The sequence below is a fragment of the Oryx dammah genome, unplaced genomic scaffold (genome assembly GCF_014754425.2).
Source record: "Oryx dammah isolate SB20612 unplaced genomic scaffold, SCBI_Odam_1.1 HiC_scaffold_11, whole genome shotgun sequence".
NCBI classification, from domain to species: domain Eukaryota; kingdom Metazoa; phylum Chordata; class Mammalia; order Artiodactyla; family Bovidae; genus Oryx; species Oryx dammah.
This window is the reverse complement of record NW_024070195.1, coordinates 12,035,443-12,049,546: the sequence shown is the minus strand read 5'-3', so window position 1 is coordinate 12,049,546 and position 14,104 is coordinate 12,035,443. Positions and strand designations below refer to the sequence as shown.

The 14,104-nt window shown below is 42.4% G+C and overlaps 1 protein-coding gene across 2 annotated transcripts; it reads right to left on the bottom strand.

The window, feature by feature from the left end:
- Positions 1–1,621: 1,621 nt before the first annotated feature.
- RBM24 (RNA binding motif protein 24) lies at positions 1,622–13,878 on the bottom strand. Of its 2 annotated transcripts, none has more exons than XM_040249315.1 (4): positions 13,336–13,878; positions 12,042–12,165; positions 10,568–10,622; positions 1,622–3,791 (listed from the first exon to the last, which is right to left on the bottom strand). In XM_040249315.1, the coding sequence occupies exons 1-4, from the start codon at positions 13,501–13,503 to the stop codon at positions 3,428–3,430; spliced, it is 711 nt and encodes a 236-aa protein (XP_040105249.1). In that variant the 5' UTR covers positions 13,504–13,878; the 3' UTR covers positions 1,622–3,427. The 2 variants fall into 2 exon arrangements, with proteins under 2 accessions (XP_040105249.1, XP_040105248.1); XM_040249314.1 differs by lacking the exon at positions 13,336–13,878 and adding an exon at positions 12,518–13,038.
- Positions 13,879–14,104: the final 226 nt, after the last annotated feature.

Here is a 14,104-nt window from a genome sequence, read left to right as displayed (position 1 = left end):
TTCCATTTGCCTAACATTCAAAATTTCTAAAATGCTCTCATATCAGTTAACTCATTTGATCAGTACAATCTGAGAGATTAACAAAGTTTACAGGTTACCAGCATAGAGGGGTACAGGATCACCCTGCTAGTAAGTAAAGAGGACTCATCCAGCTCTTTGAATCTCAGACCATTGTGTTCTCCAACTCTACAAATATAACTAGTTTCCTGACCAATGGAGACCTTGTGTCATAGGTATGCCCCCCTCTTTACTAGAAATTAAGAACTTTTACTTACTTTTAGAAATATGTGCTCTAGTATTATTAAGTAAAAATCTTGTCCCCTCTGTAACTGCTAATATTGATATTCATATTGTAGTCAGGTGTACATGAACTTCTGGTTTCCCTGAGTATGGCTATTTCTGACAAGCTTTTCCCAGAATCATCTGACCTATTTTTAATTGATAAATCAAATGTTTCATTTTAAAGCTCAGCAATCAACACATGACTTATTGAGGGCACAAGTGACTTTTCATAAATCTGAAACATTAAATGTAGAGCTTGTCTTTTGGAGTAAAAAGATCACTGATGCACGGACTGAACTAAGTATAGAAATTATTTTACTGACCCCAGATAATACCTTGAGGTGCAATACAGTCTCTCCCAAGGTATTTGGTGGTGTCTAATTTTCTTTGGAAAATTAAAGGCAATTAAGGTTGAAGATCATGGTGGCTCTAAGTAGGATGACAGTTATCATCAAGTAGAAAGCATGCTGGAATCTGTTATAACTTTATAATTTTCAAAAACTAATGGAACTCAATAAAAGATATTATATCATGGATTTGGGAAACATTAAGACCTAGGGACCAGCAGACAGTCCATTCCATAATTAACGTAACACGTACACTTGAAGACAATCAATATGAAACAGAGGCCACATCACTGTGGACAAAAATTTAAAAATATAAACATTCCAAGAGGTGATTTCCTCTTTGGTTATCTTTTGCTATAGGACATTACAGAAACTGCTGCCAGTAATCATTTATCTAGATAAATAGTAATACATTTGGCTCTGTTCTAAGTATAGACTTCGCCAAAAAGTTTGTTTGGGTTTTTCCATAACATCTTATAGAAAAACCCAAATGAACTTTTTACCCAATAGTTGATATACTTTAATACTTAAAATAACCATGTAAGATAGGTATTTCTGTCCTAAAATTATAGACGAGAAATCAATAAAAACCTCAGCCTAAAAGTGGACTACAAAAAGCAATGTGTTTTGGTCACATTGCTAGTACATGGTTAGAGGTTAGTACCAAACCTGTTTACCTGAGCCCAGCATCACTCCAACTTTGAGCTGACTGTTCCCCCTATAGCCCTCTCCTTCCAAACAACCTTTAAGTAACCAAGTTCCAGTGCCATGAATTGTCCTTTAGGATTCACTATTGGGGAAGGACCTATATCATGTGTTAAATGTAAGGCAGATACTGAGTTAATGAAATTTACTTAAAAAGTTTAAAAAGAAGGCATCTGGGAAGCTTTCTGCTCACTGAAAATGCTACCTGTAAATCACACCATTTCTAATTAAAGGGCGGCATCATTCCATTTTTACCACAAAAGGAGAAAAAATCAATGCAACAGAAGTTGTTAAAAATTATATTTAATACAAGTGAATAGATTAGAAGATCTGAAATGTTATAAAGCAATATACACAATGAATAAATAATTTGCACAGGAGAGTCATGTCTACATTACATAACACTGTCTAGTATGGGAATACTTAAAGTAAATCCAGTGATAATGGAGAAAGTCCATAAAAATGCTAACCTGTCTTCCCTTGTATGAAATTGTTCAAGTATAAAAATCCAATACAGTGTAAAATAGTATTCAATTTAGTTTAAGAATAAAAATTGCAAGTATTGCAGTTTCAGAAGAAAAATGTAAAGCAGCATTTAAAAACTACATAAGAAGTGTTAAACTAATGAAGTACCAGTAAATGAGACTGCATGAGCAAAAATCAGAGAAGGAAGCATGAAACTAGCAATAGATCCTGTTAAAAAAAAAACCTAAAAACTAAAATAAACTAAAATGTGTTAATGTAAGAGTATTCTCTTATACAGTGCACATATGAATTTAAATAAATCCAAGTCAACATCTTTAGTTGAATAGGTTAATATTTAATATGCTACATCTAGACCTACTAAATAATTTATGCCATGAGATGAATACATAATTTTACAGTGTCACATCTAAAGTTCCTTTCTTTAGAGTGCAGCATAGTAAAACTTAAAAATAAATATCTTAAATAGCATTACTATTAAGGCACAGTATAAACCACATTATCATTAACCGTTGAAGAATTGTCATCTCAGTAACCTTGGTGTCTCGTGTACGGTATTCACTAATAAATAGTTTTAAATATGACTCTGAAATAGATACTAAAAAGTGTAAAATTACTTAAAAAGGGAAAAAAATAAATGTCCTTAAGACAGCTCTTAAGGGTTTAGAGTCTGCAAACTTTGCCTGCCTTTAATCATAAGCCACGAGTCGACACAATAAATAGAAAGAGAAGGCGGTTGTATGTAGTAAAAGCCTGATCCTATTTCAGAATCAGAATTGCTGACACCAGCAGATACAAGTTTCCCAAAATTGAAACAGGATGGGGAGAGGGATTAGAATGTGACAAGCTCATCAAACAAGCACAAGTGATGTGTTCTTTCCAGAACTGTGTGTGTTATTGATTGTCTGTACAGCTGTTGCACCCATTCATTCCACATCACCTGTTTCACAGTCCCACTCATCCACTGGGTGGATGAGAAAATAGCTTTGGTGCCTGTCCACCACTTCACCCACTGCCACGCTCCTAGATTGATTGTTCGATGCCCATTTTTTTTTTTTGAGAGAGAGTAAGAACATCACCTTCTTACTTGAGAAAAGTTCTCTAGGCCATAGTGACGGCTAAAAATGACAATCAGTGCTTTCACCATTTTTTTTTTTGTTTTGTTTTTTTAAATCTGCTTTTAAATGTAATTCAAGCTACATATTGCTCATTCTGTATTCCCTGGTTCAACTAGATTCAAATAGCATTTTCTAAATGGTAAAAGGCAGTTTGCTTCCCTGATACTATAAAAAGAGCAAAAGTAAAAATCCCGTTATAAAAGTGAAGTTCCATGGTTTCCTCCTGCCACCATTTCGTCGCGGCCTTGTATTTACTCAGGCTCTTTGGGATTGATTTCCAAACACTGCGCCCACTCCCCTTCCTTCTTATCTCTTGCAAGTCTAGAATGACTACTGGAGTATATATTTAAAAAAAAAATCATAATTCTGCTTCACAATAGCATAGCTTTTTTTTTTTTAAGCTGTTAAGTCAATGTTAACTCTCATTAGCTACTGAAAACTGGGACATTTTGGAAAGAGAAAGCAACTCGACTTTGATCAGGGGATGCGGGCCTATTGCATCCGGTCTGTTTGCAGCTGCTGAGGCTGGTACTGGCCGAAGGCGGCGGCGGCCGCGGCAGCGGCCGCGGCGGCGGCCGCGGTCCCAGGTGCGGCGGCGGTGATTGGCTGCTGCACCGCGTAGCCATAGCCCCCGGCCGTGACGTAGCCCGCGGCGGCCGGGGAGGCTGCGTACGGGTACTGATCGTAGGCGGCCGCGGCGGCGGCGGCAGCGGCGGCCGCCGAGTACTGTGCGTACGCGGCTCCCGTGTAGTCGATGTAAGGTGCGGTGGAGGCGGCCGCGGCGGTGGGCTGGACGTGGGGGATGACCACTCCAGGCTGCACAAAAGCCTGCGGATATACATAGTGTGCAGGTATCCTATTGAGAAATGGAGAAAAAAAAAAGAAAAGTCAGGCAGGAGTGACCTCCTGGGTTGAGCCTGGCTTCTTCCGAGATCAGACAAACTCCAATTTAGTGGTTATTATGAGCATAGGGTTGCCACAATATCAACTTGCCAGTCATCGGCGAAAGGAATCTGGCCGGAGCCCAGATCATGGAGTGCCCCAGAAGGAATTCAACAAGGAAAATAGGATACCCTCCCTGCTGGAACTTTTTATTCAGGATCATTTTGGAACCAAGAAATAACCATGGGACCAAACTTCTGGAAAAAAAAAAAAAAAAGAAATCACGGTTCAGGAGGGCCTCGCACAGAGGAGATTATTTCCTAAGTGCTGAATTACGACTTCAGAAAATTTTGTGATGACTTTGTACAACAAAAACGGTTCAGCCAATGGAAAGTTTCTTAAGTGTGAACAGAGGACTCCAAAGGGAATCCGTGATTGTTCAGTTCTGTAAGGGTGATGGCCGGTTTCTCAAAACGACAGTTTCCACAAAATCTGTCTGTTTATTATCATGGCAACCCTACTGGAAATTGCTATGCAGACTCAGCACACATTAATCTCTCTGCAACCTCAGTCACCCTTATTAAAGATAATAATAATAAAGAAGCAGGCGACAAAATAAAAAAAAAGGAATTTAAAAGTTCACAAGTGTGGTAAACACAGCAGAATCACACTTTTTCAAACGAACTGTAGTGCAGCTCACTATCACAAGAGGCTGTTGTGGGAAGCTACAGAAATGCTATTAACATTCACAGCAGTGATTCCCAAAAAGAATGTGCAGCACGCTTTTGGTCTTTCTCTCTTTCTTTTTCTCCATAAAATTCATAAAGACACAAGGGTCAGTCAAACCTGTTTGACTATCAGGCAACCGTAGGTCAGCCAGCTTGTTTATCTCTATGCAAGACAGACAGAAGGGGTTTTGGGGGAAATGATGAGGTTGAAGGAAAAGGTAGGGACAGGGAAACACAAACTAAATATTTCTCAATATCAACTTAATAGGGTTACAATAGTAAGACTAAGGAAACATTTCTTTTTTTTGGCATCTAATAACTTGTTTCACCTTCAAACTCAACAGAAACAGATTTCTTAGCATATCTGTTTTAAATCTTCCCTACTGGTAGATATTTTATACAAATCAATTCTATTATGGTGTATTATCCTATAAAAGTTAACGTGAAACAAAATTAAGTACCTTTTAAAATTACACATTCAGAGGTCACATACAAAACACACTCCAATGGCCTTACTTAAAAGTTAATGTTGTTAAAAAAAATTCACAAGAGGTATTTTTGAAACCCATGCATCTCAATTCTCACTCTTGCCATTCATAATGGCTCAGTTACAATGCTACCATGAATACCTGATTTATTTTCATCTTTCTTTAGAATAATCTCCATCAAAACCCCTGTATTTCCAAAAATATGACACCATAATGCCATCTGGTTGTTGCCAAAAGCAACATAAGACAAGTGACAATTTTTGAATTTTAAAGAACTCAAAACAGAAAACTGCATATTGAGATTTTTAAAACATAAACTTTGCTTTGCCTTTTCAGAGTTTTACTGAAAGCACTCATTAAGGAACATCCATGGAAAAGATGAATTTATCACAGAGGGTAATGAACTTTGACCCAATGATAAAAATACACTCAATTTTACTAGACTTGTAGATCTTTCCCAGTGCCAGAAGAAACGACGTCATCAAGTGTTTCTGAGGACACTTAGAGATGTTCTTAATTGCTTGTCAGAAACCAGACGCATGGACATGCACACACTCAGAACTTCTCTGCAAGTCAGGTGACTGACTGGCTCACAGCGACAGGTGTGGCTTTATGAAACACTGTCCCTGGAGGCTGCTGTGTCCACGATGTGCAGACACGGATAAGAGAGCCTCACTCACGCCAGTTTACATGTGGTGATGGACAGCAGGGGCTGCAGCCGGGCTATTTTTGATCCTGTCATGCGACAAGGGTTTCCAGCGGGTAAAATGTCTTTATAAGGCCAAAGTAAAACATCTATCAGCTGCAAAGGCCAGCCAGTATGAATCTCACTGATACTGAAACATTAACCCATGTGCTCCCAAAGTTCCAGAGGCAACAGGAGGGTTGCTAGGCTTCTCTCTCTGAATAAAGGTGGTAACTAAAAATAAGTTTAGCCTACAAAAAGGTAGGATCAGTGTGTGTGTGTGTGTGTGTGTGTGTGTGTGTGTGTGTAGAATGTTTTAACTGATAAGATAGACAGGGTTTCTTACAGGACTCTTGTCTGCATTTGATTTTACATTAATAGCTTTCATTTGATGTTGCCAACCAATGAGTATAAAGTTCCCAGGAATATCAGAAACCTACACAAAGTCTGGCAAGGGTTAGGAAGCCATCTGGAAGGCAAATGAAATCATGGAGTTCTTTTTTTTTTTTAAGTCTTTAGGGAAAGGAGAATCCAGAATACCATGGAGAGACTGAAATATCTCAATTCAGGAAGGGAAGTAGAATCGGACCAAATCGGGAGGTGGCGCTTCTCAAGCAGTCCCTGTTTGTATTAAGTCTGCGGAACCCATTAAGGCAGTTTGGAAATCTCCTTCTCTCTAGAGATCTACCAACATCCTTTCCCTCAATGAATCATAGAATGTACATGCCTAGTAGCAATAAGGGGTTTCCCTGGTGGCTCAGACGGTAAACAATCTGCTGCAGTGTGGGAGACTGGGTTCGATCCCTGGGTTGGGAAGATCCACTGGCGTAGGGCATGGCAACCCACTCCAGTATTCTTGCTGGAGAATCCCTGTGGACAGAGGAGCCTGGCGGGCTACAGTCCATGGGGTCGCAAAGAGTCGGACACAACTGACTCAGCCCCGCACAGTAGTAATAAAAGCGAAGAGCGAAGCTGACACCTTGGACAATTTTCACAGAAAATTTACTGTTTTCCTTTTCTTCCTGTCTCTTCAAGTCCCTCTGGTGTCTCTCTGTGACTTTGGACATCCTAAAGGGTTTCTTCTTCCAACCTATCACATACACTGCTGACACAGTCTGCATCTCATATACCTGTTTAAAATAACCTAGGTCCCTAACATCCTACCAAGCTAACTGCAAACTTCTTAATTAAACTTTGGCATGACAGGCCTTTTATACTCTGGCTCTAAAATACTTCTTCCAGTATTTCTTCCCACCTTTCCTTGAATCCAGGTCAGCTGGGCTCCTCAAGGTTTCATGGACACACCACAGACACCTAGAGCTTCACCTGGGCTCATGACATCCCTTGGCCAGGACGCCAGCCCTCACTCCATCTCTGCCTGTTGCAATCCCAATCCTACTCACCCTAGCTGTATCGCTCACCATGTCTAAAGCCTTCAAGAATTTGCTTCACCTTTTTAGCCTCACATATTTCTGATAAGTGAAATGAACCTAATAGTTCCAACCCTGAACTGCTGTGCATTAAATAAAATTATCAGTGTGAAGAGCCTACAATGAGAAATATACTCACTGCAAGAGTTCCCTAGCCTCCATCATGTTTTAAAATCTATTTTAGATTCTACCTCTTTCATGAAGACTTCCTGGATCCCACCAACCTGATGTTGCTCTGCCTTATCTGAAACCATGTGGACAGCCCTTCTCAGTTTTCTTACTAGATTATAAGAGAGCACAGTTGTGTCTTTGGGGCTACAGACTGACACAGAGGAAAGAGTATGGCTTTGGAAGTCAGGCAAACCATGATTCTGAACCTAGAATCAGACTCTAGCACTTAGTAGCCATTGTGGGAAGTTAATTAACCTCTCTGCGTCTCAGTTTTTCACCCATGGAAAGGACATTAACAGTGTCTTTATCAGATAATTACTGTGATAATTAAATTACATAATTTATGTAAATCCTTTATCAGTACCAGGCAAGTAGCAGATGTTTTGTCCCTCCTGCCCCACTTAGTGGACAGTATAATACTTACTATGCATTAACTCAACTAGAATAAAACTTGGCACTTAAAGGACTGAGTAAATATTCAAGTGTATTTCAACCTGGTCTAAACTAGCCTGGAATTTTCTACTCACAGATCCATAATCTCTCCTCTCCAAGATATCAGTATGAAAATGATTCTTCCAAATATAAAATATTTATAAGATGTAGTTTGGCAAATTCACCAATTTCTATACATCTGCCCACTGTGTTACATTGGAAATTACTTCAGGCCAAGATTTTTTTCTTTAAAAGCCTAGAGTAATGACGGGGCCATTTAAAGACCATATAAAAAATAGTTCGAGAATGTCAAACAAGTCACAGTTAAAAATTCTCAAACTTCTTTCCAGGCCTAAAAATAAGAACATGTGGCATTCAAATAGAATTGAGGATGACCAGGTGTGATTTGTTAGGTACAGACTCTGGGAATTAGAGCAGTGTTAAGAACCCCTAAAAAGAGAAGCCTTGCTTGGTCTATCTGGAATGCTATCTATTTCTAATAAGAACCTCAAGTTCAATTTATCCAAACAGTAATAATCACCATCCTTTATAAAGACAGCTGCTATTAGAAGGGATGAACAACTAAAGGTTACTATCCAAATACACTTGATTTTAAACTTCCACATGATATATTCTGTTTGTTCTTATTTCCCTTATACTACTTTCTTTCTCATGGATCCATAAGGACTATCACAGCCAGTTCAAATTTCTGTGTCTACCTCTCAAGACCCTCCGTAGAAGTCTCATTTCTCCATGCACTGAGTCTTTTCTCCTCTGTGCCTTTACTGATGTTCCTTCCCCTTTTCTATACCCTTTAGACAGGTCCCTTTTTTCCTTTCACCTGTCCAGACATACCACTGGTCCAAGTCTTGTTCTAGTCCCCACAAAGCTTTGTCCAACTCCTCCGACTCATCTATTTTCTTGCTATTCAGAATTCCTCTTGTACTTTAAATAATACCAAGTAATTTAGCAATGAATAGTTCCTGATGGGTTTGTATTAGTTTCATTTCCCAAACCAAAATGCAGTCTCCTTATTTTGTACCATCCACTAGCACCGAGAAAAATACACACATGCTAATACCGGTTGATCAATTTAGCTGTATAACAGCTGTCTCGGGATTAGTAACGTGAGACCATGATTAAGTTCACCGTCACCTCTTAAGATGTATGTTCTCCCCAGTTCTACCTTGAACATAGTCTAGGCCAATGAGAGGTGGTATCCGCAGAAGTAGTTGGACCCATCATCTACTATTTGTTGTCGATATCCAGAGTGGTTTAGATGGGGCATCATTATGGATACATGAAGGCCCTTTCTAATCTTACTGGACAGAAAATTCTATGGTTTTTTAAAAAAGTAAGGGTTGGCAGTAAGAGTGAGAATCTTGATATGGTTAAGAGAAGGTTATAAAGAAGGTATTCATGGAAAATATAACTTGAATCTTCCAAGTCAAATTATTATTGCTTCTTTGGATCTACTCTTGGTAGATATCTATCTTCACAGATAGAATCTAACCTTTCAGGTCACACATGTAGATGTTCAGGTGCTAAGACGCAGAAGAAACTATTAATATTCTTGAGGATGAAACACTTCTAAACAGTTAAAATATTCAAAAGGAGAGTGTAAATTTCTGGCAATAGTTACAGCCAAGTGGATCAGGTAGAAAACAGCCAAAACAGACCCTAGGTGTTCAGAATAAATTGGGGTCCTTGGGGATTTTCACCCCCCATATAGTGCCTGAATGGAAGGGAAGTTGGGGAGCTTGGACAGGGAAGGCTCGTAATCACAGAACCCAGAGAACACAAATAAAAGCCGGCTGTTCACCCGAGTCAGATCTGAAAGGTGAAGGTTAGTGCTACTCTGCTCAAAAAGACTGGCCAATGTTAATGAAATCTGATGAGAGTTGTTGAACCTTTAAATTAGAAGGCCTAAAAGTGGATACACACTGCCAAAGAAAGAACCCCATCCCCAGAAAAATGCCCCAGTAATACAGAAACTTAGGACATGCAAGCGATGAATCTGTGTTCTTACAGAGGGAAATCACACCATTTAGCACTCACTACAAAAATATGGTTAAGTGGAAGTTACAGGCTACAGCTTAAAAGCAAGGAAATAAAAAAAGGCCCTTTGCTTCCCATGGCAAAGTCAAAAGTCAACACCCGTCAACACCACCACCAAAACCAAAAACACAAAGAGCCCCTTCCCCGAGGAAAAGAAAACACTTTCACTACAGCTCTTTTCAATTAAGTAAAAAAAGCACACAGTTTAGCTATCAACACCACTTCATGACTGTAATAAAATAAAGCACACGGAGGTCTATTGACTATGGTGAAAAAATAAAACAACACCAACATCCATGCATCGTTAATCACCATCTGAGCTTGTGTGTCTGAGTCTACTGGTTACAGAGTTTAATTCCAAACAGAACTATTCCACCTCTTATCATGGTATCCTTCTGATCAGTTAGCTTAACAGTATACGAGCCCTGTCAGGTTAGAAAGAGATAAATACAATTGAGTCAAGTTGAACAGCAGTAATGGTGTTGGGACACAATCGTCTGTACACAAGTCATACCTGGTATTTTTGTTTTGTTTTGTTAATCATAAGCTCAAAATGGGTCTGGTTGGGAGGCTGCATACTTGGTCAGATAACTTGACTCATCTAAAAATATTTACATTATCAGCATTCAAAATACACAAACATATATAAATATGTAAACCAGGAACAGGCTATAGCATGATGGTCTGGTCTGGGTATAAAATGCAGGTTAACAAATGAGTCATATTGAAACTTAGGAAGGCCTGATTCATTGACTTACCCAAAAGGTCTTTGTATAAGGGCTGGATGAAGCTGTTGAACACCAAAGGCAAAACCTAACAATAAAACATACCACATTCTCTATTTGTGCATGTTAGGCATTTATTACTTCTACAAAAAAAATGCAATCACACCTTTCACTTAGAAAAGGTAATCATCCTTTTAATACTTTAGAGAAAATATTATAAATAGGTTTTTAAAATTGACTTTACTAATGTTATTGTTAATTTAAATAAAATTTTCAATAGTTTTCAAGTGGAAACTAGAAATGATCCTCAAAGTTCAGTTGACAGACACAGAGTAAGACCTTAGAAAATCAGACATAAAGTTCTTGTGGAATGAAACCAAGAACAACAGGACTTGATAATGAAGTTACACGTGGCAAATCTTCCAACAATTCTGAATCATGATCTATAAAAAAGCCTTTTTAATTTGGAACATTCTCGAATGTTTTGGACAGTGCTTTGGAAGATTAAGGCTTTTACAGATTACAGTATTAAACATTTACAAAACAAACTCTTTTCTGCACAGCAAAACACACACACTGTGTTAGATAAATACATGTTTTTTAATGCTCATGAATATTTGCACACGCACACCCTTTCTTGACAATCTACTTTCCCAGCAAATCTGTTTGGATGGAAATGTCTACCTCTTTCCAAAATTTCCGATGGACAGACTTAAGACTGAAGCTGAAGAATATACGATTTAAAGTTGCATGCCCAAGAAAAAGATTACGTTTGTTCAGTAGTCGATTCACCATTAGTTGTGTGAATGCAAAAGACAGTGTGGGAAGTAATCCAAAAGACAAAATTCTCTCCCTTTTGGTGACTAACAGCTGTATGACTTTGGAGTAAACCATTTCTCATCTCTGCATCAGTTTCTTCATCTGTAACGTAAGGGTCCTGAAGTGCATGGAACCTCTTTATTTTCTGTCATTACAAATATGCTGTGATTTTATTTTGAACATTTACCATCTAGGCACCAGAACCGCCCCTATGTTTCTTACGGGTCAGTGTTCTGGTTGAACTGCCCACTCTGAGCACCGGGCAACTGGTGGCAAAAGAAGAAACACCACCAAGTAGAGAATTATAACCAGCTGGAGTTGAGAAATCTGGCCCATATCATCCACACGGGAATGGTCAACAAGTGGCCAAGAAGAGGAAAATGAAGACTGAACTATGTATACAGAAAACAGAGGAGTCAAGCCCAAGTCTGGGTGTGTACAAACTGAACCCAACCCCAAGATCTATTTTTTGCCCACAGGTACATTTCAAGTCAAGAAAGGAGTCTTTTCAACTCTCATCTATCTTTCATGTCTTGGTAGAATAACCAGCCACAGTTCAACTTTACACACATCTACAGATGCTCAGGGAGCTAGGGTCTCCTCAATCAGGGATTCACCCTATTCAGAAGTGGGGGGGTCTCTATCGAGGGGGAGGGGCGGTGGAGGTGGTTCCAGGGATCTTTCTCACCTGGTTGCATGATCCTTGGTTTTGCTCCCAAGTATGCCAGGTTCACGTTGGCCTTCCTGCCATCAATGATGGGGTTGGGATCCTTGCAGGCTCTTTCAGCAGCAGCCCGGTCAGCCATGGTGACCTTAGCAACATACACACAGACATACACACAGAGCTCTAAATGAACCCCTGAAGAAAGCAAGAGTCGCACTGGAGAAGTTATTCTTGTTAGTAAAACTGCGCTGGTTCTTTAACTTTTTCTTTTTTTCCTGGCAGTGGGAGTTGTGGGGGGAGAGGAAACTAGAATTATCCTTGACCCTCCTTCCAAAACACACAAAAATAAGAATACAGAGAGGCGGAAAGAAAGAACCATCGCCTCCCCCACCTCTAAAGTTCTAAGGGTGCTGGTAGGGCCTAGCAGAGACTCAGAAGCCAGAATTCCGTCTCAGAACTCCTCCAGATTCCCCCACCCCCGACCATTCCCGTGTCCCTACCCGGCCCGGAGAGCCACGGTTTGCTTTCAAGAAAGACTAGCCTCGCGCCCGCCCGGCGTTCCCAACCCCGCAAATACTCCTCAACCATGATAGCTATTGTCCTGCGATGGAGCTCCTTGCTCCTCGGCAGCTGAATTCGCACGCTGAAATCTCCGGGAAGCTTAACTATGCTCTTTCAGTTCGGCAAAAAGCCAGAGGCTCATCTTTTAAAAGAAGTCATCTTTGCAATTACGAAAAAAAAAAGGGGGGGGGGGAGGATGGTGGTGAGGGGGTTGGCCTAAGAAAAAGAGCCCCAGACCTCCTGGAGTGTCCCTTCTCGGCCCCAGCCGGAACGCCAGGAAGACACACTCATTTTTACAAAGCAAACAGCGCGCTTAACCACCAGCCTCCAACCCTGGAGTGCAATTATTCCCAGGGGCTGCAGCCCCTCCCTCCCAGATCTCCGCACCCCGCAAATCCCGCAGACATCACAGTTCTCTCCCTCTCCTCCATCCCTGCTCCGCCTGTCCCCCGATCCCGCCGCCGTGCTCTCGGTTCCCCCCGAACCCTTCGAGGCAGGCGCCGGCCCTCCGTCCCCAGCGCCACGGCGCGCAAACTTTCAGTTCAGCCGCGGGAGCGAAGGGGCAGCGCCGCTCTAGTTCGCTGGGGTCCTCGCGCGGGCGCGCCGAGCCCCTCACTCCAAACTCCAACCCCGCTGGCCCAGCGCCACTCTGTTCTCTCCCCGCCCCCGCGGTCCTCAGTTTCCCCGCCAGGCTCTCGGTTGCCCCCTCCATACACGCTCCCCCCGCTCCCCCCACCCCCCCATCCGCGCAACTTACAAATCCATAGCCCCGGGACTTGCCCGTCTGCCGGTCGGTGATGACCACCGCCTCCTCGATCTCGCCGAAGACCTCGAAGTACTTGCGCAGGCTGGCGTCCGTGGTGTGGTAGGGCAGCCCCCCGACGAAGATTTTGGTGTACGTCGTGTCCTTCTGGGTGGTGTGCATCTTCGCGCCCGCCCCGCGGCTGGGGCTCCGGCTGCGGCTGCGGCTCGGGCAGCGGCTGCGCGTCCTCCTCCGGCTCCGCGTCTCCCGCACCCTCTCGCGGCCGCCGGGGGCTACGGGCGAGCTTGGGGCCGAGGGTGGCGGCGCGGCGGCGGGGGCGAGCGGCCCGGGGGCGACCGAGGGCGCGGGGCGCGCGGCTGCCGAAGTCGCCAGCAGCCGCCCGGGGAGACCTGACTTCGCTCTCTCCTCCCGCCCCCCCTGCCGGTCACGGTACAAATCCTCCGGATCGTCTGGCTGAGGCTCCGGTTCTGTAGGATGTGCAAACGCTTTCCACTCACCCGGCGGGGAGGCCAAAATGTGAAATGAGAGGGGTGGTCCTCAAGCGAAGATCAGGGTGCGTTTAGAGGTAGATTTTTTTTCTTTCGCAGAAATTAGGTAGGTGTCTTGGGTGGGGCTTGGGGAGGGTCGGCAGTGAGAGCGTCCAGGCGCGGAGGTGGGCGGGCGGGGGGCGCGGCGGCGGTGGCGGGGTCCCGGGTATTGGGGTGCGGGGGGGCGGTGTGGGGGAGACTCCGCGCGGCTTCGGCTCCGGGTCCTGTCCCTCCCG